The sequence below is a fragment of the Pieris napi genome, chromosome 9 (genome assembly GCF_905475465.1).
Source record: "Pieris napi chromosome 9, ilPieNapi1.2, whole genome shotgun sequence".
NCBI lineage: Eukaryota > Metazoa > Arthropoda > Insecta > Lepidoptera > Pieridae > Pieris > Pieris napi.
The window spans coordinates 6,196,918-6,223,136 of NC_062242.1; the positions used below are offsets into that span (position 1 = coordinate 6,196,918).

The 26,219-nt window shown below is 32.3% G+C and overlaps 3 protein-coding genes across 4 annotated transcripts in view; 1 reads left to right on the forward strand and 2 right to left on the reverse strand.

Moving 5' to 3' along the window:
• Window positions 1–1,634: 1,634 nt before the first annotated feature.
• LOC125052682 (indole-3-acetaldehyde oxidase-like) lies at window positions 1,635–9,818 on the reverse strand. Its single transcript, XM_047653657.1, has 16 exons — window positions 9,724–9,818; window positions 9,166–9,332; window positions 8,246–8,403; window positions 7,797–8,158; window positions 7,128–7,351; window positions 6,863–6,965; window positions 6,609–6,733; window positions 6,120–6,413; window positions 5,570–5,860; window positions 4,567–5,057; window positions 4,211–4,394; window positions 3,790–3,985; window positions 2,952–3,715; window positions 2,608–2,797; window positions 2,116–2,229; window positions 1,635–1,856 (listed from the first exon to the last, which is right to left on the reverse strand). The coding sequence occupies exons 1-16, from the start codon at window positions 9,764–9,766 to the stop codon at window positions 1,786–1,788; spliced, it is 3,777 nt and encodes a 1,258-aa protein (XP_047509613.1). The 5' UTR covers window positions 9,767–9,818; the 3' UTR covers window positions 1,635–1,785.
• A 7,234-nt stretch (window positions 9,819–17,052) lies between these two features.
• LOC125052684 (androgen-dependent TFPI-regulating protein-like) lies at window positions 17,053–21,642 on the forward strand. Its single transcript, XM_047653660.1, has 4 exons — window positions 17,053–17,387; window positions 18,734–18,874; window positions 19,831–20,051; window positions 21,336–21,642. Exons 1-4 carry the CDS (start codon window positions 17,160–17,162, stop codon window positions 21,523–21,525), a joined length of 780 nt encoding a protein of 259 aa, XP_047509616.1. The 5' UTR covers window positions 17,053–17,159; the 3' UTR covers window positions 21,526–21,642.
• A 1,431-nt stretch (window positions 21,643–23,073) lies between these two features.
• Window positions 23,074–26,219, reverse strand: part of LOC125052345 (ATP-binding cassette subfamily G member 4) — a 37,723-nt gene continuing 34,577 nt past the window's right edge. For both annotated transcript variants that reach the window (XM_047653134.1, XM_047653132.1), the window contains exon 11: window positions 23,074–24,587. In XM_047653134.1, coding sequence (XP_047509090.1) covers window positions 24,446–24,587 — 142 coding nt within the window. In that variant the 3' untranslated portion in view covers window positions 23,074–24,445. The remainder of the gene's footprint in view (window positions 24,588–26,219) is intronic.

A 26,219-nucleotide genomic window follows, 5' to 3' on the forward strand; every position in this document is an offset into this window, starting at 1 on the left:
AAAGATTTTGTTCTTTTGAAGAGTAGCTAGATGCTATTGGGCCATGAAGGTCAAGTGCACACGCTAATTAAAGATGTCGCCTCGTAGATAGTACCAGTGAATCCAGAGCTGGTACTTGTCTCGTTGAACGAATAAATATCGCAATATAGCGAAGAAATGCTGCAAGCATTAAGGGTGCTACACGGACAAATTTTGAATTTATATTTGTTTTTTATTAACGCATTTTTATTATTATTTGTTTTTATTACGTAGCTTAGGATAATAAATAATTAATTAATTGTTATATTAAAAAAATTATAACAATTAATTTTATCCAGCTGACTTCTGAATATTTTAAGGACATTTTTAATGGCTAATATTAAAAATTACTATACTAGCACATAATACTTTTTATAAAGTACATGCTGTATCTAATTTAGCAATCTGCATAAAATGTTGGTCGCGTTTTACTCATACATCAATGTTTATTTTCAAAGGGCTTATGCGCCTGTATGAATTTAGGATTTATAACATTTTATGCGTTATAAAATTTAAATAAAATGGTTTAAATATTTATTAGATAACAATAAATCATATTTACTAAATAGAAAGATTACAATATGTATTTTAATTTAATTAGTGTCTACTAACGCAAAGTTTGCCATACAATTGTTAAAGGCGAATAAAATTACTCACATAATACCTTAAAGCTACTTAATTTACAAAATTCCTACAATCTAATCGAAAATTTTTACAACAAATTGATTTTGTAATTGGAATAAATAATGATACTCGTATCTACATCAAAGAAAATTGTAAAATAGAAACCAGTTTAATAATTTACGACAAAAAAATTACAGTTCTGTTGTAAATAAGTAAATATGTATGTTGATATATTCTTAAAACTAAATCGAATAAAGCTGTGTTTACAGGTGTTTAAGAAATTAAAGACGGATCAGTTAAGAAGATAAGCGCGTACCTATTTAGTTAATTTTTTGAAGGAACATAACAGGGGAGAAACGATAATATGTTTATGGCATGTTTCTATTGTTAACGCCCGCCCGTGGACAATGGCATAGCAAAATTTCTCACAAGTGCCTAGCAGGGTTTTTTGAGTGGCAACGCTCTTTTCTGTAAATCCTTTACTTAGTTTTACCCTACCCTTTAGTTTTTTATATATATATTTTTTTTATGTAATAGGAGGCAAACGGGTAGGAGGCTCACCTGATGTTAAGTGATACCGCCGCCCATGCACACTCACACTGCCAGAAGGCTCGCAAGTGCGTAGCCGGCCTTTCAAGAATTGGTACGCTCTTTTCTTGAAGGACCCTAAGTCGAATTGGTTCGGAAATACTTCAGTGGGCAGCTGGTTCCACATAGTGGTGGTGCGCGGCAAAAACTGCCTTAGAAAACGCTCAGTTGTGGAACGACGGACGTCAAGGTGATACAGATGGTATTTTGTATTTTGCCTTGACGTCCGAGAACCAAACTCAGCTGCAGGTATTAGACCGAACAACTCCTCTGAACACTCTCCATGGTAAATGCGGTAGAAGATGCAGAGAGACCCCACATCTCTACGCAACGCCAAGGGATCAAACCGCACGGAAAGTGACTGGTCGTCGACGATTCCAATCGCTCTTCGTTGGAAAGGTCAAGTGGAAGGAGCTGGTACTGGGGAGCTCCCGCCCAGAGGTGAGAACAGTATTCCATGATATAAGAAAGTTTATAAATTTAGTAATAACTTATTTTCAGTGTTGCCTAACTAGGAGTAATTTCATTTTCCATTTCATTAAACATGCAAGAAATCTATCTAAATAGAAACTCCTCTAAATTTGCATCGGCGCTTAGAACATTTGCTTCTAACGTGTAAGGTCCATCTGAAATGAAGAATTTGTTTAAAAACATTGTAATTTTTATCAACGGACGACCACTTCATCCGTTGATACTATTATCAATTATTTTGTATTATTCCAATGATTGGTTTTTTTATTCTTTGAAATTTATTTCGGATACTTTTGAAAACGATTTTTTTGCATTTGATAAAATGAATGAGTCTCGCTTCGATAGTGTTGTATTATTTTATATTTGTGTTGCTTAATAAAAGTTAATCATCATCTAATAAGTTTCTAGACTTACCAACTGAAAACCATTGATTCTTTGGAAAGCCGGATTCTTCTCTAGAATTGGCTACTGCCGCTTTTAAAGCAAACGCTACCGAAACTGCTAAACACGTCGCTGGTTCTGCAACCGCTGTTAAACCGGAATAAAATAGAAAAAAAAATTTAGCGATAAATTTTATGAATTTTACTATTCACTATATGAAAATCTAATATCATATCGAAGAATGAAACAGCTGTCGTACTAGAAATGTAATGTAATTCTTCTATAGAAAACTTAAGTAGCGCATCATGCATCGATGCAATAAAAAGTTTAATAAAACAGAGCATATAACAGAGAGCAATAAAGAAGCGATTTTGGTGAATTAAAATAATAACAAAACAATTCCTGTAAAAGCCGTAGCAAGTACCGGTATTAAAATAAACTTTCTAGTCACGATTTATTGTTAATGATAGTTGCTGATGAAAGATTCTGAAAACGAAGGTTATTAATAAAAATTCAAAGGTTTACCTCGCGCTCCCAGTGTTGCAACAGGATTATGATTCCTTCGAAGCTGTATTCTAAAGTCAATAGGAATATCTTTGGCTTGTGGTATGTGGTACGTCCACGTACGATCTGTTAGTATTTGCCCCGTTTCCTTATCATAGATAATGTGCTCTGATGTCCAATAGCCAAGACCCATTATGAAAGCACCTTCAATCTAGAATATTTTAAGTGTCAAAGCTTTCGGTACTGTAATGTTTTAAGAGGATCCATCAAAGCTTTGTAGCCAGTAGTGCCATAACGTAATTATTGACAAAGTGTAGTATAGTATAGTTTATAAGCCTATTTGAATATACATATGTTATATTTACCTGCCCAACATCAATCTCCGGATTAATACTAGTCCCTATATCTTCCACTAAATCAACACGAAGAACCAATGATTCTCCTGTTATAATATCTAATTCAACTTCGCTGAGACTAACCCCAGCTGATCTAATTGGATCCTGATCTGCAGTAGTAACATGATAATTTGCCTGTAGATTAACTCCTTGAGAATAAGCAGACTGTATTAATTCTTCCCAGGTAGGATTTTGCAAGGAAGTTTTAATGGGAGCCAGGCGGTCCAAAATTATCTGGCAACATTTTATAGCTCCGAAGCAAATAGATTGAGTTGTTCGACTGCCAGCAGCACAATAGGTATTCGGGGCTGATGCAACATCAACTGCTTTTGTTTTTATTTTGTCCATAGAAATTTTAAACACAAAAGCAATGGTTTGTATTACTTTTGTATTAATGCCTTGGCCGATTTCTACACCACCATGCTTTACTATAACACTGCCATCTCCATGATAAATTGATATGTAGATGTGATAATCTACTTGATCTGGAGCAGGCCAACTCATGATTGCGACACGGAGACCTCTTTTTTTCCATCTGTTTTCAGAATTGAATTTCTCAACTTCTTTCTTTCGTTCTGTGTATTCACTGTTTTTTAATAAAGTTTCCAGAATGTCTTTAACATCTATGAATTCCGGATTGAGGTTATTGAGGCGTACTTCTACCGGGTCGATATCTAATTCGTAGGATATTCTTTCTAACACATGCTCTGTCATACATATACCTTCAAGACTTCCTAAAATAGGATAAATTTGTAGAATGTAATGTAAATAAAGGCATCTTTTACCAACTTTTTAATTAATAACTTACCTGGACTTCTTGCATAAGTGTTGCTATGTGTGTCAGTTGTAACTCTATATACACTAAAATCCCATGTGAGGTGATTGTAGCAGCTCCGAATAGCGGGTGGTATTAGGGATGAAACAAGTTCAAATTGCCCATATCCTGTATCTGAGTACACGTCATAGTTTAAGTACTGAATTTTACCATATTTGTTTACGCCTACCTAAAGAAACATAAGAATTTGAACTTAAGCAATTTTGAGAGAATAATACACAATAATTGTTTCATTTTGGATAATCGATTCTAGACAAACTACTGATTATTTTGAGTACAAATTATGTTTAAAGTGGTCAATATTTGTGACCCAGCACGTAGGTTTTGTCAGAGATAATTAAGTATAGTGGTAGTAGTATCAGTAGGTGGGTAGGTATCCATATATTTTTATTACCTCGTACTGCAAATGGGCGGGTAATCTTTTTCCGACGATTCGTATATTTTCTTGAATATCCATAATAAACCTACATGGTCGGTTCAAAAGATAGGAAACGATTGAACTAGCAGTTGCCACAAGTCCAACTCTAGTTATTTTAGATCCATATGCACCGCCACATCTCGGTATTGTCACATTGATTCTAGAAAATCAGCTATTTATTTGAAAAGTATTTTGGTTGAAGTCTAAGCAAATATAAGCAAAATTAATTAAAGGATTTTAGGGCCGGACCATTTTGATAAGTGTAGTCAATAAGGCGAAAGTCATAAGTGTTGTGATGATTCTGCGATTAGCTCATCTAAACGTTAACTTACCTACTTTGTTCGATGCCTAAAGCCGCCGAAACGACCAAATGTGTCATATCAGGGAATTGAGAAGCAGCTAATACATCAAAGGAATCATCACTTGGCTTCGTCACACAGCTCTGTGTTTCCATTGTGTAGTGATATTGCCAAAATATGTTCTCTGTTTGTTTTATGATGCATTCGATTTCAGTACCAGGCTTTTTCAGCGGCGGAATATTTTCTACAAGTGTAATCCTGCTCGGATCCTCAACTAAAACATCGCGTATATCTAATAATGGTTTTCTGTTTTCTTTCCTGTATGTAACATTCACGAGCGTTGCTGCTCTTTTTGCTATAGTTTCTGTTTCTGCCACTAATATACCAATGGGTTGGTCAAAGAAATCGATTTTACCATCAGATAATATTTTTTCTGGTCTATAGCCCGTTACAGTTCCACTCACAAAGATGTTTGTTCCGGGTATATCTTTTGCTGTATAGAAAGCAACGACACCGGGAATTTTCTGGAAAATAATTATAAAGTAAAAGTAAAGTAAAAAAAAAATTTAATCATATAGGTAACATAATCTACACTTATGACTCGTCAGTAAAGAAATACATATTAATGCTTCTAATTTTACATTTACTGCCAGTTCCCAAATCAAGGGCGTAGAACGGAAGAGAAGAACTCGCAATAAACTCTCCGCCACTCTTTTTAATCGACATTTTTTTACACAACGTTTGTAAGGAGCTGCAACCAGTACACCATGTTCCACATGACATATCAAGTAATTAATAATAAAAACATAAATTAAAAAAATAGATATAGGTAGGTATGAACAAAGGCTTTGGAACCTTCCTTGAAATTCCCCAAAAAGAATTCTCAATTACACAAAAAATAAATTAACGTGGGTGAAACTGTGGGGGCACAGCCCGGGAGATATAATTTATTATGATAATCCTACGTAGTGACTAGGGCGATGAAGACATGTTTAAAGTTAGACTTGCTTAAAAACAAAGATACAATATAGCTTACAAGAGCAGGCGCAGGATCTATATGCTCGATATCTCCGCTAAAGATTTTGGCGGTTACAAACGCACAATACACTTCTTTCTGCATTGTTTCAACATCATTTACATAGATTGCTTCTCCAGAACACTGTATTAGAGCTTCGACTTTAGGCATAGGCTCATTTAAAGGCCACAATATTGGGTTAGTGTCATACACCTCTTTACCTTTAGAAAGAGGCCTATTTTTACGAAGGTCTAATGCCCCTGATAGATATCTTGGGTTTAATAATTCTGGTGGAATTATTGCCAATAAGCCCTGTAAGGATATATTTAAATGGATTAGGAAAACAATGAATAGAGCCTAAAACTCCAGCCAATGATGTATGTATAAATACATCGTGCTTCAACTGCCACATGGTAATCCTCGATTCCGCTTCTGGCATAGTAAAATATACATAATAGTGTCATAAAAACTATTGATAAACATTATTGTTAAATATAACTTTGTTTTAAATTCAATTACAATTTAATTAGAATAAAAAATCTCAAGATCTAGTTTCGTATATTTACGATACCTTATAAAATAGTCCTAATGCTGCTTTCTTACGAAATTCCGGTTTTTGCATTCCCTTTATTTCCTCAACCACAATTTCATCGTTAAGAATGGATAAAGCTGATTGTAACACATGATTTTCGAATAACTTTTGTCCCTTCAGATAATTTTCAGTACTGTATGCATGAGTGAAGGGTCCTGATAGACCGCCGAAAACGAGTCGGGCTGATATGACCGTTTGCTCATGTACTGGATCTAAGTCGTACAAAAATGCTGCATGTACTTGAGCTATGGCGTTTTGTGATCTTGGTATTATCTAAAAATAATTATAAATACACTAACTACTACAAATACTAGCAAAACAGTACTTTTACACGCATGTTACCCCATGATTAATTCCTGGGGCTTGTTATGTGTAGCACCAGTCAGTATAGCACTAGTTTTATAGTGTGAAATTGTGCATATTTAACGTTACAAAGATCGTTGTACTTGGTGATTACAATGAACTTACTTTAAAAGAAGCAAATTTATAATGTTGGGCAAGAGGTGGAACCTTTATTTCTGTAATAATTTTTCCTTTCATGTCAATAGACAAGAACTCTTGAGGAGATACGTCCATTAAACCATCTGCGCTGACTGAAAAATATGAAATATTTTGTTGAATGAATTTAATACTTGTAAAAGATAAAAATATAGAAAGTTACGGGGTTAATTAATTACAATAGCAGTTTTTACTGATCTTAATAACTATGAAATAATTGTTACCTATGGTCATAATAGCTCCAATTGCTTCAAATAATAAAAATACATCCGATTGAAACGTATGATCGCGTTTTTTCAACATTAGATTTCCTGCTATGGAACCTACCTATAAAACACGTACAATATTATTTTATAACCATCATAAAATCATTGCTTTGATGTTATTTATTTGAGACAAAGGCACATTGTTAAGATATAACTTCCATAATATGAGCCTAAAACCTCAACCTCTGAATTACGAAAAAAGAACTATAAAAACTTTACTTACATTTCTTACTGGTATATGCGCAACTAGATCCAAATGGTCATAAAGCTTTTGTAAATATGAAAACTCCTCATAGGTTTCAGCCATTTTCTTAAATATTCCCATTAAATCCGTCAAGGTAGTACCAGCCCCGATAACTAAATTCTGGTCTAAGTGATGCGTTCTTAGCTCTTCCACTGCACTTATGTCAATAAGTATGCGTGGAAACTCAAATATATAAATAGCACCTAAAATATATTTTTTAAATATCAAAACCAATTATGCATCTCAATAGAAGTTATTATAGTGTTTGCGTGTTGTTTTCACAGTAATTTATGATCCTATTTCACCGCGCCTTGCTGATACAATTCGGTTTTCTTATTTACCTATTTATTAATATTTTTTTAAATTACAATAATAATTGCTTTAACATATAATGAGAAGCATGACGTAATTAATGCGAATGCTTACAAACAATTTGAAAATGATGGCGATTTAAAAGAGTAATGGAGAGTTTATTGCCAGTTCTTCTAATCCGTTCTACGCCCTTGATTTGAGAACTGGCAGTATATTAAAATTATTTGTTTTATAAGTTTATAACGTATTTTTTTACTGGCAATCAAGTATACATTAAGTTACATATATGAATAAATTATATTTTGATTTTAATTTAATTAGAAATTAGTAGCTAACCTCTTCCAGTGTTCCCGTTCACAAGCATATACGATTCGACTCCTTCCTCCCGAAATACATCAAATATTTCACTTATCTCGTAAACTCTGTACCATATTTTATCATCCTTTAAATGTATCTTTTTAACTTTCGTATGTGGGGAAACGAAGCACCAATCTTTGCAAGGCGTTTCACAATTTGCTTTATTTTTACATACTACATTCAGGTCTTCGATGTCTGTAAGGTTAGGTTTTGGTGCGTCTTTGGCGAATGTTTTGAACGCATCTAAAATTGGTCTGTACCCAGTGCATCTGCAATTGTTACTACCAAACGAATTTTCGATTTCATACTGAGTTAGATTATAATTGTTTGCTTCAAGTAAACTGTAAAAATCAGGCCAATTAAAAACGATAACTCGGATGAAATAAGAACTAATTATTCTCTCTATTATTTGAATTATCATAACTTACCTGTACATATTCATTACCCATCCGGGCGTGCAATATCCGCATTGGCTGCCATTATGCTCTGCTAGGGTGCGCTGAATAGGATGATAGCCTTGTCTGTCACCTAATCCTTCGATGGTCGTTATTTCCCAATCTTGACATGATAGTATACTCGTTAGACACTGTAAAGTGTAAACATTTATATCGTTATGTTTTTGGTAAAAAAGACCTTTACATAATAAATATAGGTTAAAAAAACTATAAAACACGCTTTTAAAGCACATCAAACAAAAAGTGAAAAATAATTCCTAATTTAGGCTGAAAATGGTAATGGACAAAAAATACTGGCATTATTGTGAAAAAGCGTGGGGCGCTCTGTGCCATATTTTTCGTCTATCGAGCAACTATATATTTATTTTCCACTTTTTAGTCCTAGCAGCAATACGTGTTGTCTCAATTTAATCGTATTGCTTTGTGGGAAAAAAATTCATTGTTTTTTCGAGATAAACCTATGAAATTATTATATTGTCGCTGATTCTTTATAAGAGTACAAAGTTTGAATTAAATCTGTCCGTTTAAAGTGGGTCAAAATCGAGTCCGAAGGAGTCGGTTACATACATACATACATACAGGTGAAGCTAATATAAAGCGTGTAGAAATATTGGTACACGAATTGGGACATAAAAACCGTTTGAATTTATATCACTTAAATGTTATTACTCGTACTTACCTTATATTTATGGTTTCGAATATATAAACATAAACTAAAAAATTAAGTCCCGTAACCCCGTAAATGGGAATAGATGAAATATGTCTATACCACCTGGTGCACGTATAAATTTGAAGGAGTCATGTATTTTTAAATATACTTATTTAGAATTATTTTTGATTCTATAAAAAGCATTATGACATTTTTATAGCTAATTACTTTTCACCAGTCTTACAGAATTAACGGAAAATGTCCGTTTATGTCCATTTTGATCAGGAGCGGTGACAGCCACAATGCAGACACCGCAGCCACCCTCCTTGCACATATATTTAGTACCGCGAAGATTCTTCCTGATTCGTAGGAAATCATTCAGATTTTCATCTGAATCCACTTCAGATCCCGCTGAAATTGATTTAAATCGTCTATAAAGCCAAAACCTTTCTTTTCATTGTTATATACGCTACAATAACGCGTATTAAAACGCAATGACTTCTTATACCTATACAATTCAGATCATTCGAAGCTTGCTGTAAAGACCGTTAAACATCAGGAATATATATTGGTGAAGATAAGTTTAAAAAATACTTGTATATTACGAAGAAAAATGATTACGAAACATACAGAAATTGGAGGCCTGGGATTAGAGTTTGTTTTTTCAAAATCCTTTCTCTAATAATCTAATGTGAAGTAGTCAAATAACTTCCACTACATTATGAGTTTGTATTCGCCTATCGCCGAAATAATTTTAAGTAAATTGTGATTTCTAAAAACTTATTATTCGATATTATCTTACCTGAGCAAGCTTCACCATTTATGCTAAAAGTAATTCTATCCATGATGATATTATAATCATTACTGACAAGCTACGAGTATGAACTCTGATTTCACTATGTTAACTAAGTAATTAAATCAATAATTAGTTATAGACTTATGTAACGAAATCAGCTAGTATTGTTCCATTTATTTAGTATTTTATTATTGTTATAAAAACGCATTTACTGAAGAAAGTAATATTTTTTGAAACACTAATTATAGATTTGTAAAATATAACTTTCGAAAAAACTACCTTATTTCGTAGTGTAATCGTAGTTTCCTATAAATAAAATATTAGGAATTTCGATAAAATAATTTTTGGTTTCGGGACTTTCCTGTTTTTTCGTCTTTATCGCATTGAGTGTATGTTAGGCTATATTGAGTATGTTATATATGCTATGGGTAGTTTTGATACATTTATATACGTATTTATTAGTATAGAAACTAGTCGAAACAAAACGTACAAGTATTCAGTTTTACTACATCACTTTTTACACTTTATTGAAGGAAACAATAACACGTTCGGTGGATATGACTAATTATACAAATTACTACATTTTTACAACCACAACGATAAGTGGAGGAAGTTGGACTTGGGCTCATTGCATATTAGTGGTCATGGTGCCCGTTGAAGATGTGCTGGTGCTGGCTGACCGTAACTTGCTTCTGTAGGAGTGATAACGTCATGCTTCTGCTTGATGCAGAAGAAGAAGTGACCTACATCCAACCTGCAGGTTCCCCCCTTCTTCAACTAGTCTAACCTTTGACTAGCTGGCCTGAATGTCCTAGTAGCCCGGGTTGATGTCGCTACAGAGATATATATATATAGTAGAAGTTGTCGCTATCTTAATAAAATGGAAACGATAGATTTTGTATGGAAACCGTAAGTAGCACGAACATCGTCCTAATAGAATACGTGAAAACTATTTAAATTAAATGGATAATCGATGCAGTGTCAACAATTAACACACACGTTAATAATGGAAGAAACTTGTAGAAACTATTGTCCCCTTAGGTGAGTCTCCAATTGCCTGCCTATTCAGGTCCTGTTCTATAGAAAAAAATGTACTGCTCTCTAGGTGATCGGGGTAGGAATGTCTTATACAGTAAGTTGACTTTTTTGAATGTTGCATGAAATCTTATTTAAAAAAAAACAGTGGCACTACCTTTAAAGGTTTGGACCTCAGATTTTTGTATCACTTTCGTAACCATTTATTTTGTCTAATAGTCAAGTAAGTGCTTGATACACGCCGTCGACCTTGCATAGCCGGGGTTCGAATTTACGACCTCAAGGATGAGATCAGCCTCGTGTAACTCTGCTCCATATATATATTAATGTTAGTATAAGGAGCTCAAACGTCTTGATAATACGTAACGTCTTCCAACTCTAGTAATGTTTATTATCTCCATTCAACGCAATACTTTATTGGTAACATTAGTATAAGTGCTATACATAAATAGCAATATGATAGTTTTAATATGCTTTAATTCCTATTTTGGAAATACGGCGGTTTTTGCTCTATAAAGATATGGTAAGGTGTAATAATAATATTACATTAAAATATGAAAAACGTGTATGTACTTATGTTACGTGACTAAACGTGTTATACTTCTTTGGCGTGATAAATTTCTTCGATCACTTTAGAGGGACGTTTCCCTCTTCGAATTGCATTTTCCTTGTCCATTTTAATGGTCACTTCCAATCGAAACGATATAATATATACTAATTTTCTGATCCTTAATTATATCCTTATTATGATCCAAGTAATGAGTTCTAAGCTCTTCAATTGCACTTATATCAATAAGTACGCGTGGAAACTCAAATATGTAAATAGCACCTAGAAAAATATGGAATATTTATTTATGAATTAATAAATAATAGCAACATTTGCTCTCTTCACATACTTCATCTTGTGAGTGATATCATCTTCATCTTACAGAAATAAGCGAATAAATCAGCGTTAATAAATTCTCGTTTTCCTATTTTTAATGTCTTTTATTGTTTTAAATATTCATATAACATTATGCACGCGCTGATGTTTTATTAACGTAATGTATATATTATAAAATATCTTTTATTGGTGGTTTATTATTTTTGTAAAATTAAATTAAGAATTTTACCTCTGCCAGTATTCCCATTCACAAGCATATACGAATCGACTTCTTGCTTTCGAAACACATCAAAAATTTCACTTATCTCATGAAATTTGGTAGATGTGATTAAAGTTTTTATTACTCAGAAAAAAATGTATAAGGTCGATCATGGGCGTTGGACCTCTTATAAGCTGTATACCAATTAAATAAAAAACACACGAACTCGGTATTCTGACAGTACCAAGTTTGTATATCTTTGAAGCAGTTATGACTGTAAAGAAGCATAAAAAAAAAACTCTATACCATATTTTATCATCCTTTAAATGTATTATTTTTTTCTATCCTTCTTTGAATCAAAACACCAATCTCTGCATGGATTTTCACACTTTTCTTTGTCCCTGCATACAGTTAGCTCCTCAATGTCACTAAAGGCCGATTTACATTATCTTAGTGTTTAGGAGAGTGCTTTAGGATAGTACTTTAGTTGAAACATGTAAACGCTACTTGCTTTAGTAAACGCTACGCTAAAGAACTTGCCTTTCAAGTTGTACTCAAGCACTCTCCTAAACACTAAGATAATGTAAATCGGCCTTTAGGTTGGGTTTTGGCGCGTCTTTGGCGAATGTTTTGAACGCATCTAAATCTAAAATTGGTCTGTACCCAGTGCATCTGTAACTGTAAAAATCAACCCAATTCAATTCAAATTCAAACCTTAAATAACATAACTTTAGCTGTGTTAGTATTTAGTTTTCTTAATTTATTGTTAGTTGTTGAAATATTAAATAGTATATTAAATAAATAATTGTTTCTTTAGTTGAGTACACGGTTACAGCCTCCTCCATATTTTGCCAACCTCAACCCAATTACAAATCATAAATCTAGAAAAGGCTCCTTATTCGTAACTAGGTATTGATCCTTATCAAAATAATTACCAACGTTTCACATAAGTTACAATTTAATGGCATAACCACCAAAAAAGCGTGGTGGATTGGTGTTCTTCTGTCTTTTCTTTTGAATAGTTTACTACTATGTCTATAGTTTATACTATAATATAACAAAATTTTAGTCATAGCAACGCTTGGCTGAGTCTACTAGTTCATTATAAATACATATATTATAGTTTACAACGCAATAGACTGAAGTGCAAATACATTATAGAATATAAACACTCAGTTCATTAAGAGCTTACGTCTATTTAAGGTGTGTGTAAATATTTTACCCATAGATACAATCTGTATCTTAGAGCAAGATTCAAACACGACGATACATAACTCCGACAATATTTAATAAACTAGATGTATTAAAAAACATTCCCAAAGATAGCAGTACAAATAGGGTAAAGAAAAAACTGAAAGATATATTGTTTCTATAAGTAAACTTTTTAATAGATCTCATCTCTAAATTACTAAAGATTAAGTTCTTTAAATAAAATCTAAATTTACATTTTTGTAGTTCCTATAATTATTACCTTCTTACATATATATTATGTGATTTAGCAATAAGAACAACATATTATATATAATAAATAAATGTTTATAATAACAGATCATTAGAACGTATTACAGTGTATTACTAAGTTAGAAATATTTAAAAATTCAATAAATATATACAATAAATTAATAACATAAATAGAAGTACTAAGACATTAGTATAACTAACGTAAGTAATTGTAAAATGCACACGATTGTTTGAATAACAGAGCGCTATGATCGTTAACAAACTGAATATACAGTTTGTAGACCAGTGCAGATAGCCTTTAAAATAAATAAAAAGTGAAAAAAATTACAGTAGGATGAAACCCATTAGAAAAGGAGGGGAATATGATCAAAATGAAAGGAAAAATAAATTACGGTCGATCTGAGGTCGGGAAGGGGTAGGGGGGGGAGGTTTAAGGGTAAAAAACGGTTTATCTCGATTTCCGGCAAAACTAAAAGTCCTATCGAAGAAAGTTAAATGGCAAAGTTGTAGGTAATAAAAAGATCTAAAACTTTTGTATTCACACATTTTTCACATCACCTCAAAATTTATGTGAAAAATTCAAAAAACCAAGTTTTTGGTTTTTTATTTTTATCTTTAACAAAAATATTTTTTTTTTAACGAAATTTGGTGAAAACTTACCTTACTATGTCCCAAATACACTGTAATTTATTTGATTAAAAATATTTATTTGTTCACCTTATTTTGTATTAATATCGAAAAAACAGTCTAATTTTCAATCGAAAATTCTGACGTCAAAATTTAAGCTTTTTTCAAAAAGTTGGTGTGCTTTCAGTTCGTTGACATCTCTACTTTCCTATGGTAAAAAAATATATATATGTTACCATAGTAAATCTTCTCAGAAAACGCAAAAAATCGTATGCAGTAACGCCCAGACCTGTCATCCACTTCCTTACTTATCTATGAAATACGAAAATTTTAGCCCATCTAAAGGCTAATTTTTTTTTTAGGTCACTCAGGTATATATAAGTTATCTTAAAATAGTAATAAATAGGCATCTGATTATAATTTAAAGAAGATTCATAGAGAAGTAAGGAAGGGGATGACAAGTCTGGGCGTTACTGCATACGATTTTTTGCGTTTTCTGAGAAGATTTACTATGGTAATATATATATATTTTTTTACCATAGGAAAGTAGAGATTTCAACGAACTGAAAGCACATCAACTTTTTGAACAAAGCTTAAATTTTGACGTCAGAATTTTCGATTGAAAATTAGGGTATTTTTTCGATATTAATTCAAAATAAGGTGAAAAAATAAATATTTTTAATCAAATAAATTACAGCGTATTTGGGACATAGAAAGGTAAGTTTTCACCAAATTTCGTTAAAAAAAAAATATTTTTGTAAAAGATAAAAATTAAAAACCAAAAACTTGGTTTTTTGAATTTTTCACATAAATTTTGAGGTTATGTGAAAAATGTGTGAATACAAAAGTTTTAGATCTTTTTATTACCTCCAACTTTGCCATTTAACTTTCTTCGATAGGACTTTTAGTTTTGCCGGAAATCGAGATAAACCGTTTTTTACCCTTAAACCTCCCCCTCCTACCCCTTCCCGACCTCAGATCGACCGTAATTTATTTTTCCTTTCATTTTGATCATATTCCCCTCCTTTTCTAATGGGTTTCATCCTACTGTAATTTTTTTTGGTTTCAAAAATTATCGGCACTGGTCTATTGGCGTTCGACATTAGAAATAGTAATCGTCACACTCGAAATAATAAGAGCTAATTCTCGACTCTGAATCTTACCCTAAAACAGCCTTGCGAATCTGGAACTCACTCATTCTGATAAGGAGGGAGCTTGTAGTTTATTGTTTATCAGAATGCCAAATCGTAAAATGACTGCTTCACGACTGCCCTGCGATTCTGTAACTCACTTTTCGAACTCACACAGCGCTTTTCGCATCGGCGGACGGCGGTCGCTCTCAAATCAGTCGTGAAGCAGTCATTTTATGATATGGCATTCTAATAAACAATAAACTACAAGCTCCCACCTTGTCAGAGTGCCAATGATTTCAGAGCGACCGCCGATTCGTAAGCCGTTGTGTGAGTTCGAAAAGTGATTTACAGAATCGCAGGGCAGATTTAAGCGCGACCGCCGCTGCGAAAACCGCTGTGCGAGTTCGAAAAGTGAGTTACAGAATCGCAAGGCTGGTGTCTCACTGACCTATTCTTCTTCAGTCGTTAACTAAATGGACATTCAATTTCGTAGCTGATTACCATAGATTACTACTAATTAACATCATATAATTAACCCCATTTACCTGAACAAGCTTCACCATTTACGCGAAACCTTATCCTATCCATGTTAATGAATGGTTTCACTACATTAAATTATAATTATTAATTATTCTAATTACCATAACCGTTCATCGCAATCAGTGTATTTTACTAATGTATTGCATAAATACAATAATGAATAGGCTCATATATTGTTACTTGAAAATTATACAATATGCTATTCTATGATGTCCAAAACATAATTTAACAATATACTCCATACAATAGATACTTATTAAGTCTTATTGTAACATAAGTATTGTAATATTTAAAGCATCATGTTTCATTCACTTATTATTATTTTTCCGTTGAGGACAGACTAAACAATCATCTTACGATCATATTGTCTTTTCCAAGTATCTTTTTTGTAAATTTCACAATTTAATTAGACATGAATATCTAGCTATCTAACTGGTGATTCGGCACAACCCGCCTTTCCTTTTTTTTGCGCCAAAAACGTCAAAGGGCACCAGAGACAACGTAATTTCTGTCATTCTTATTTCAACATTTAAAATTTAACAAGACCTGGCTGTATGGACCAAAGTCCTTTGCCTTTCCCATTCGGGATAAAATAATATCATCATTATCATCATCAACATTTAAAAGTTTAACATGGTATAAAATTATCCGTACAACCGCCAAAGTATAAATTTTCAGATTGCTAAGTTTAATTACTACACCATGTAGAGCATTGTCTATGAAAATGGACGTGGTATTGCGGCTAATAGGTTTGTTAAAATATTCAAATTTGCCATTATGTATATAATAACGTAATATATTTTTTACACGCTTTATATTAGCTTCACCTGTATGTATGTATGTATGTAACCGACTCCTTCGGACTCGATTTTGACCCACTTTAAACGGACAGATTTAATTCAAACTTTGTACACTTATAAAGAATCAGCGACAATATAATAATTTCATAGGTTTATCTCGAAAAAACAATGAATTTTTTTTTAAGTCAACACGTATTGCTGCTAGGACTAAAAGGTGGAAAATAAATATAGTTTAAAAAAACTATAAAACACGCTTTTAAAGCACATCAAACTAAAAAGTGAAAAATAATTCCTAATTTAGGCTGAAAATGGTAATGAACAAAAAATACTGGTATTATTGTGAAAAAGCGTTTTCGTCTATAACGATAAATTTTCTAACTAAATTAACATTAAACATTTTTACCGGCATTCCGGCTTTGAACAAATTTTCCTTGAAACTAGCTTAGTCTATTAAATTTATTTTTCTATGATTCCCTAATTGGCGCTACTATTTCAATCATAATGTCACTGTCCTTGAAGCTATCGAGCGCGATAAGTTTTGCGATTAGACTTAAAGCGATATGATACGATCTTGTGGATCTCTGATGAGTATTAATTTCTAACACCCTGCCAGACACTTCACAGATCACTTTAATACCACCTCATGAAATCTTTGTCATTTTCCGTTACAGAGAGTTGACCTCCACTTCGACCAGCGCACTTCGCCCTTGATGACATCCCATTGATATGCATTATCGATCGTCAGTTTTGTATCTTAGGACCCGATGAATTCATTACACACATATTGTCAACGAAGGCAACACGTAATGATAGAGACGGCGAGAAGTAATAGTGTTTTATTGAGTGTGCGAATATGTCTCAACAGCGCAGCGTTCGTTCATCTCGTGGTCGTTGCATTAGTGCTTTTAAATGTGGATATGTCAACCGATAATGATCCCAATGTGAGAGTGTATACTATTGTTCGTTGGTTATTATTGACTATTTGGTTTAATGTAAGTAATGGTCGCACGCGAAAATAGTGCAAGTTATATTTAAGTTAGTATTTAAAAGGGTTCGCTAATCTAATTCATTGTAATGCATATCTACTTAGTGTATTATTTAATGTTTGTTTTGTTTATGTGAAACGTATTATGTGATAATGTATTTACGATAAATACTATATTTTATCGCAATATAAACATATTAAGATCGTCGAATATAATATATTTGGCATGGAAATATAAATAAATTGAGAAATATAAATAATGGGATGTAATTAATCATTGTAAGCCAGTCGAATATCAATCTTCGGTGTAACTTGAATCAATATTGTTTCTCTAGAATCGATTTAAAGTTTGTCTCGGTTAAATACATTAAAAATAATATTTAAAAAAAACATTCATCGTTACCTGGCGTACCTGACGTTAAAACTCTAGTATAATTGCCGTAAAATTTTAAGCCATATATTTGTTAAATAAATGTTGAATTTTTTGTAGACTCAAACTCTAATTTTTCAAAAACATTATCAGAAATTCATGGAAAGTATTTCTTAGTTTTTTCAATACGCCAGGTATTAAATCCAAAATATTTTTGGAACAGAGGAAATTGTATGTGAAGCGAGAATCTTTTGTTTGAGGACAGTTAAAAATTATAATTACATCCTTGAATACATCGTTCTAAGTATCCTATTTATTTGTTACACAACCGTACGCGACTCAATTTAATAAATGTTCGAAATCAAGGCCTTTGTGTGACCTAAGTAAAATAAAATATAATAAGACGCGCCGATACCGTATCGAAAACGCAAACACAATTATATAAATTAGTGTTCATTTTACGTGAGAATTCTGAATGTCTTTAATTGAAATCGGAAAAATAATTCAGTTCGTTTTGATTATTCATATTCCACAGAATAAACAGTTGTTTGAAATATAATCATAGCGCCAAACGTTTTATCACAACATGGGCTTTCTTAGTTTTAAATGAACGTTTTGTTTACTTGACGCCGTAAAACCATTTTAATTTGCAGCAGCATCATTAATTGCAATAAATGAGGATTAACTTTATATTAACTGCAATTGATCCACTTTATCTATATCTATGTCATTGGAATATACTAAAAATTATCAGTCATACTTGTATGTCATTGTAAATGTCCTTGTGTTTTGTGAAGTTCGGTAGATTTAATCAGCTATTAAAACTGGATTACATTTGATACTGTGTTTGTTAAAATAATTTCGATGTTATTTTCATATAAAATGATGACCGTGATATCGTGCATCTTTTTTTGTTTTCATAAATCTATTGGGTGACCAATTTTTCTACAAATTTAAGTGTATTAATGAAATTTTATTTTCAGTTTGTGTTCCTAACTTATTACCCTATATGCATTTATTGTGACTGGATGGAGAGAAATGGGAGGTGGGAAGACGAGAGAGCGCGTGTTTTGAGGAAAATTAGAGATGTCGTTATGACAAGTATCCTTCTGCCTACAACTTTGGTTAGTATAATTCTTTAGGTCAAAAGCGGATTATATTATTATTATTGAGCATTAAACTTTTTAAACATATTAAACTTTTCACCACCGGACGATCAGACACGGCTTGCATCCTTATCTAGTTGGTGTTCCGAGGTTTCACTTGTTTCTTGTTTCTACGGCTAAGGAATGGAACTCTCTTCCTGTGTCTGTTTTACTGGATAAATAAATACAACATGACGCTATTTAAGAGAAGAGCAAATGGGCAACATTTAAGCAGGTGGTACTGTGTACTAATTAGTAAAAATATCATCCTACGAGAAAGAGCCTACCAATTAAAAAAAAGGGTGCGTGTACTTATGTACGCGCGTAAGAAGTTATACTTCTTTGGCTTTCTTTATTTTTTTAAAATATTTAACGTTAATAATTTAATAATATTTAGTATATTATTCAATTTTATTAATTATTATTAATGATAATTATTATTATTTATATTATTTTATTATATTATTCATTCAATTTAATAACTTGATTTCATAACCTTTTAACTAAGTAACAATAGGTCTTTGTGAAAAAGCATTGCTAAATTTCTTTGAAAAAATAATTAAAACTCCTTTATTTGTTTAGGTCATTACGGTCATTCAAAATTCTTTCCATAGCTGCTAACTTCACGCATATTCTATTTCTTTTTACTTGTAGATTGTCTTATTCCCATCTCGCTCGCGCACGCTCGGCGCCCGGCTGGTTTAAAAAGAATTCGTTAGTGGGTAACTTCATACGGTGCGCGCACATCGTAAAATTTCACTCTCATCAATTTTTCATAACGCGCCTAAAGAAGTATAACTTCAAAAAACCGGCAATGCTGTTGCGAGCCTTCTGGCGTTATGAGTGTCAATGAGCAGCGGTATCACTTAAGATCGTGAGCCTCCTGCTCGTTCCTATTACAAAAGAATTCACTCAAGACTCTGTCTCTGTTTCAGTACTGTGACACTCTATTCTGGAGAACTTGGAATAATGACCGGGCACTAATAGCGCCTGTGGGGATCTTTGCCTACCTGCCACATTGGACACATCATTCTCTTCATACTATTTCAGGCGTATTGGTGATTTTAGATTTAATTATGGTGCCTCGAAAACGTCCTCCTAGTATTTTGCCTGGCGCAATCGTTACGACAATTTTTACCTCAGTTTATACTGCTACGTAAGTAGAATTTAATAAAGTATTCTAACAAAAATGTATCTTTTATAATGATTAAAACACGAGTGATATTTCATAGAATCGGACGAATTATAAATATTAAAAGTTTCTTAGACTTGAATCAACCTCATAGATTGGGATTGAATCTCCTAAATGATAGGATTGAATCACTTAATAACGTAAATACGTACGCATACAGATATAAATAACAGACGCATGCGTAATCAAATTATATATAGTATATTCATATACTTTTGAAATTATTAGTGACATTTAAATCGATTATATGTAAAAATATAGGTAGATAATAACATTGGGATCTTCAATTAATCAGCCGTAATCAACTTCGCATTAGGATTCGCAATGAACATGATAACATATTATATATATCCACTAGATTGGTACTGATGAGTCCTTGCGTTAGAGATGCTATTTATAGTTGTTTATTGAGTATATTGAAGATAATATTAATTGTTGTTGTGGATATTATGAAAAAAGATTCAGGACAGGATGTAGATTTTTTTGGATTTTAATACGAATTAGTAAAAAAAGTTAATTTTCTTATAAAAACGCAAAATAAATCATAACTCTGCAGAGGTTGAGCTTAGAGACCTCTCGTAGAACAATTTTTTGCGGCTGATGACCTCATCTATCCCCAAGATGCGTTTGATCCACGACTTTTTGGCCACCCTGTATATTTATCCTTTGACCAATATCGTTCTGTTACTTTTTAATATTCTGTGCATAATATTTGTATTTAAATTAGATATAAATATAGGTATATACATAAATAAAACGTTTATTGTCTTTTAATCATTTTAATGCCAAACGAGCGTAATTTTGTGAGACGTGAGTCGCAGAATTTCGTTGTGCCAGGCAGAATTCTGCAGTGAAATTTAAAAAAATTTCAGTTTTACTTGTAATTTTATTTTTGTTGATTTGGTTATGCACTTGCATTTTACCCTTAATATTTCTTTTTTTTTTAGTTTTTTCGTTACTAGGGATGCCTGAAAGAGATCGCTTGTTAGCGATAAGCCACCCATGCATACCTAATTATTTATGTTATTTATTTTTCTTTTAATGTAAGGAGTTTAAATAAAGAAATAAAAAGATCAGGTGCGCTTCCTGCCTTTTTGCCTTTGCCTTTCCCTGTCCTATAAAAAAAACATTACAAGAATAGACAACACAGATGCCATATACCCATGTCATAAACAAACTTTTGAACAGATAATACAAAACCATAATATACAGATATTATATCGTACTTAAAATGATCTATTGTTGCAGGGTCGCAGTGAGTTACGCAAATGGTATAGTAGTTTACGCAGTATTAAACATGTTCAGTAGGTTTCAAGTTTGGCTACTTATACTAATGTCATATCTGGAACTCTACTTCTTCTATACACTACAGTGGTGTTTAATTGACATCGTGTGGGGGAAGAAAACGGAGATGAAAAATGAGGCAAAGAAGTTTTGATGACTCTTTCGCAGTATTATGTGAATTTCGTTTAATAAGATTGTACTTTTTATTGATTTTATTTATGGCTACTTAAATCAAGGAAAATATATTACTATATCCAATGCTTGATGTATTAGTAAATAAACAAATTTATTTACGTTATGAATATCATATATTGTTATTTAATTATAAATAATTTTTATATTATAATTACATTTATTCTAATAACCTTTTTTATTATTATATTATCAATATATTCTATCAATAATCTACATCGTATTATGGCGCGTCTAAACGGGCCATGTTTTGCTGCAATTGATGGCTGCAACACTGTGGCCGGCAACATTGCAAACAATAGCAGCCACACTATGCAATATTGCAGTAATGTCCCGGCCATATAGCCAAACATGTTTTGTATAGCCACATATGGCCGATGTTGCCCCGATAGGTGGCCGGATGATCGCTAGGCTATCGAATTCAACTGCAATATTGCACGGCCAGTTCTCTTGTTGTTTCAGTCACTCTCTTTGTTATGGCATAGTGTATCCTTTAAGGCATAATTGTTGGGTTACAATTTTTTCAGTTCAGAGATTTAATCTCTGAATAAAAAAATGTATTGCTTTTCTTTACCCTATTTTCTCATCTTTTCCCTGTAAGTAGGTAGAACACCGCTAATATAAGTAAATAAAAATATACTTTTTACATAACATAAATATTGTTTCATCGAAGTATGCAGAAAATAGTATTATTTGATAAATTACATCTGCTAAATGTAAATAAAATAGGTAAATTTTTTACTCATAAATGGCAACATTACGTCATGCGATTGCAGCGCCGCGTCTGGGAGACGTCTTTCATTAAAAGGACTATACAATAGAATTAGTGTAGTAAACCATACAAATACAATGAAACGTCATTACGTTCGAGCTGTCAAAAAATACATTAATATGACGTATACGAATACTTGGCATAACTCGTAATTCTACTCTGGCAACTGATTCTTTATTTGTACCCGAAGACGGCTGGACCAATTCGAGTATTTTTAACTCTTTGAACTTTGAGGAAGGTTTTTTTATGGAACTTGTTAAAAAAAAACAAAATTTTAGTTTTAATACTTATTCCGAAAACTCAAGTCTATGAGGTAGCATAGCAAAATGTTCCGTATGCATATAGCTATAAAAAAAAAACATTTTTAACGACAAAACGAACGTGTCAGCTGATTATATAAACATAATTTCCCAGAATACGACAAATCTTTTAGTGAAAGTAAAGATTACATTGTAATAAAATAGATTTATGGGTTTGAGATACTTATACATTGAAATTTTAAAAAAGTATAGTATATAGTATAATTTAAATAGTATATAGTATAATTTTATTAACATAACTTTTACACATTTAAGGAAAACACTTTTTTAACGGATTGAAGCTATGTATAAACTTTTAAATACCCGTAAAACTAATTTTAAAATACGCGTATCCGTATCATCAGATTTAAAATCTAGTTTTAGATACGTTGGTCTATGGGATAGTGTTGGTCTGTGACCAGTTAATAATAAAAAAAGGTAAACAATTATATTTTTATTGAAAAATACATTTTTCGAGAGAACCTCGGACTTTATTGCTAAAACATAACTTATAGTTTAAAGCTAATTCACTAATCTAAAAGAATTTATTATCTATTATAAACAAAATGTTTGTGTACAAAAATCCTACTATATTGTAGGTACATCACCGTAATATAACTACATTAAATCGACATCAACAACTATACTCTTTATGAAGGGATACAGCTATAAAATACATCACATACTCAATTTATATGTTTGCTTCGACTTTTTTTTTACATTTAAAGCTTCGAATGCTTTTATTTTTTTCTTAAATGGTGAAATTTTTTGTCTTGTATTCTTTGTCCAAATTATAAGGTGCCATTTATTGTTATGTTTATGGTTTTATAACTATTTTAAGTTTAGTGAAAAATACAATTAAGATTAAATACACCTTTGTTTTTTAATGAATTTAACTTCAACAAATAGATTTTTAAACGCATTATCACAGTAGCATTACCACATTTTAAAGTTAAACTTATGATTAAATTAAATGGCAATATTTTAGCACTTTGGACCCCAAACCTTATATAATATAATATGGGCTAATACGAATTCACACACATTTCGTCTCACGAAAGAGGTACTAACAAAAAATAGACACAAAATATAAAATGACTTGTGCGCTCAGACCGACACTGAACAATTACTTGGATATTTAAAAAAGGCGCTTGGCAAAGGTATAATAATTTTATGATACAAATTTTGTTTGTAGGAACTACCAAAATCAATTTAAAAATAAATTGAGTGAATAAGGAAAGATTTATAAAACAACTCATTGAAATTCTTTCGTGAGTATAATTGAACTTGAGTTTGTGTCTTTAAGATTTTGAATCTAGACTTAGAGATGAGTATCGGGTATGTCAAATATTTGTTTGATTTTGAGATACGTGTCATAGTTCGCGCTAAGTCTCAATTCTGAATTAAACTACTTAATAGGCAACACAGACATCTGTGAAACAATTAACAACTAATTTTTGAATTCTATAACGAAATATCAGTCGTATTCTCTACGGTCCGTATATTTTATGAAAAGCGCATTTAATATAGAAAAAAACTGCCAATACAAGAGGCATTTCTAACTGTTAGCAAGATTACATCAATATTACTTTGAATAGAATTTTAATACCTTTAATATAAGATGATTAACTAATTTAAGTAACGTTGAAACAATGTTGCTTTCACAGTCTTGTTTAAAATTAAATAACTTAAATGAGCACCCTGGGGCTTAGGCATGTTTATTGTTCGGTTTTGTCTATAGGTGCGCAATCTGAAATGTATTATGCAGGTAATCGAACCTAGAACTTAAAATGTTTAAATTAAAAATATACTTATCGCACGGCGCTAAGTTTCCACCTAAGAAGAAGGAACGCCGCGGTACGTAATACTAGGAGTATGGTTGTAAGAGCGGCGGTGTCCCACCAAAACATATTTGGGTCCATTGCTACATCCTTGAGGAACACTTTGGGGTGTCTGGAAAAGAAAAAAACTCTTAAAACTAATAATGATAATGATAATATAATAATGATAATATTTAACAACGAGAGACCATGATACGGAACCTAGATTTACGTAAATAATATCTATTCGAGTTTATACCTGTTTGTTTTATTTAAATGTACTGGCATAAATTAAAGATTTGAATCTAGAATTATCAAATTTTTATAAGTGTGAGTGTTAATAACTCAGGATTATTCATCTCCCGACAAAATAATAGTCCGGTCAGAATGAACATGTCCAACAGAATACGAACTATAAAAATCTTATAAAAATACGTTCTAAATGTCAAAAAATTATTTATTATATAGACGTATATAATATCTATAAATATATATTATATATATCAACGAATCCCTATTTCCATTGGTCACGGCATCACGCGTGAACGGCTGGACCGATTTCGCTAATTCTTTTTTTGTTGTATTTGTTATTGTCAAGAATATCAGAAGAGATGATGAATTCTTATGAAAGGAAAAAATATTCAAAGAAGCTCAAGAAAGACATTCTACATATATGACAGTTATTAGGGATTTTCCAAGCCATTAAACATTTTCGATGGGAAGAAGGCTGGTTACTCACGATATATACAGATCATAACTCATAAGCCTATTCTACATTCACTTCAAGGTCGATTTACATCAAACGAGCGAATGCTCATTCTATCCCCACTACATCAAATTCTTCTAGTGTAAACAGGCGTAGAGCATTCTTTCGTTGTTCTTAGTGCGTTCGCAAAGATTCTATAGAATATTCTAAGAATGCTCGTTCGCTTGATGTAAACGGCGCAAGAGCGCGCGAACAGTTGCTTAGAGCGTTCTAGCGTGTTCGGACGTGCTCGCGCCACTGAGCGGTCTTTTCAAAGCGTTCTTGTGTTCTAGCGATTGTTTACGTATCTTATCGATTAAATTATGGATTGGTCTCAAGAAAAATGTTTATTAATGATAGAAGCCTACTGCAATTTCAGATACCCCACAGGCATCTGAAATCCGACGTATAAAAACTATAAAAATACAATTTACAAACAAGATGCTTGGCGGGAAATCGCAAAACAACTGGAATGTAATGTTGAAGAGTTAAAAAAAACGATGGACTCGCTTCTTGCATCTTAATTTGCGACAAAATAATCAATGCAGCACTTGCAACAATGATATCGCTGTCAGAGTCAGACATAACGAAGCACTACCAATACTAACCACAGAATTGACACGAATGAGCAAAGAACATTCGATCTAGCTTTTGTTTACACTAAAAGATTACGAAAGAATGCTCTTATTCTAGCTCTAGCTCTATGTTCGTTTGATGTAAATCGATACCTCTAGCTTTCGTTTACACTAAAAGATTACGAAAGAATGCTCTTGTTCTAGCTCTAGCTCTATGTTCGTTTGATGTAAATCGATACCTCTAGCTTTCGTTTACACTAAAAGATTACGAAAGAATGCTCTTGTTCTAGCTCTAGTTCTATGTTCGTTTGATGTAAATCGATACCTCTAGCTTTCGTTTACACTAAAAGATTACGAAAGAATGCTCTTGTTCTAGCTCTAGCTCTATGTTCGTTTGATGTAAATCGACCTTCAGAAAAATACTATTGGAAAATATGGTACGCCA

Coding starts and splice junctions, on each gene's coding strand:
- LOC125052682 (XM_047653657.1), bottom strand. CDS start 9,766: ATGGATAGAATTACTTTTAGCATAAATGGTGAAGCTTGCTCAG. Junction 8,159..8,245: donor TGGGTAATGAATATGTACAG/GTAAGTTATGAT, acceptor TGATTTTTACAG/TTTACTTGAAGCAAACAATT. Junction 1,857..2,115: donor GAATCAATGGTTTTCAGTTG/GTAAGTCTAGAA, acceptor TCTTCATTTCAG/ATGGACCTTACACGTTAGAA.
- LOC125052684 (XM_047653660.1), top strand. CDS start 17,160: ATGAATTCATTACACACATATTGTCAACGAAGGCAACACGTAATGATA. Junction 18,875..19,830: donor TCCTTCTGCCTACAACTTTG/GTTAGTATAATT, acceptor TCTCTGTTTCAG/TACTGTGACACTCTATTCTG. Junction 20,052..21,335: donor ACCTCAGTTTATACTGCTAC/GTAAGTAGAATT, acceptor CTATTGTTGCAG/GGTCGCAGTGAGTTACGCAA.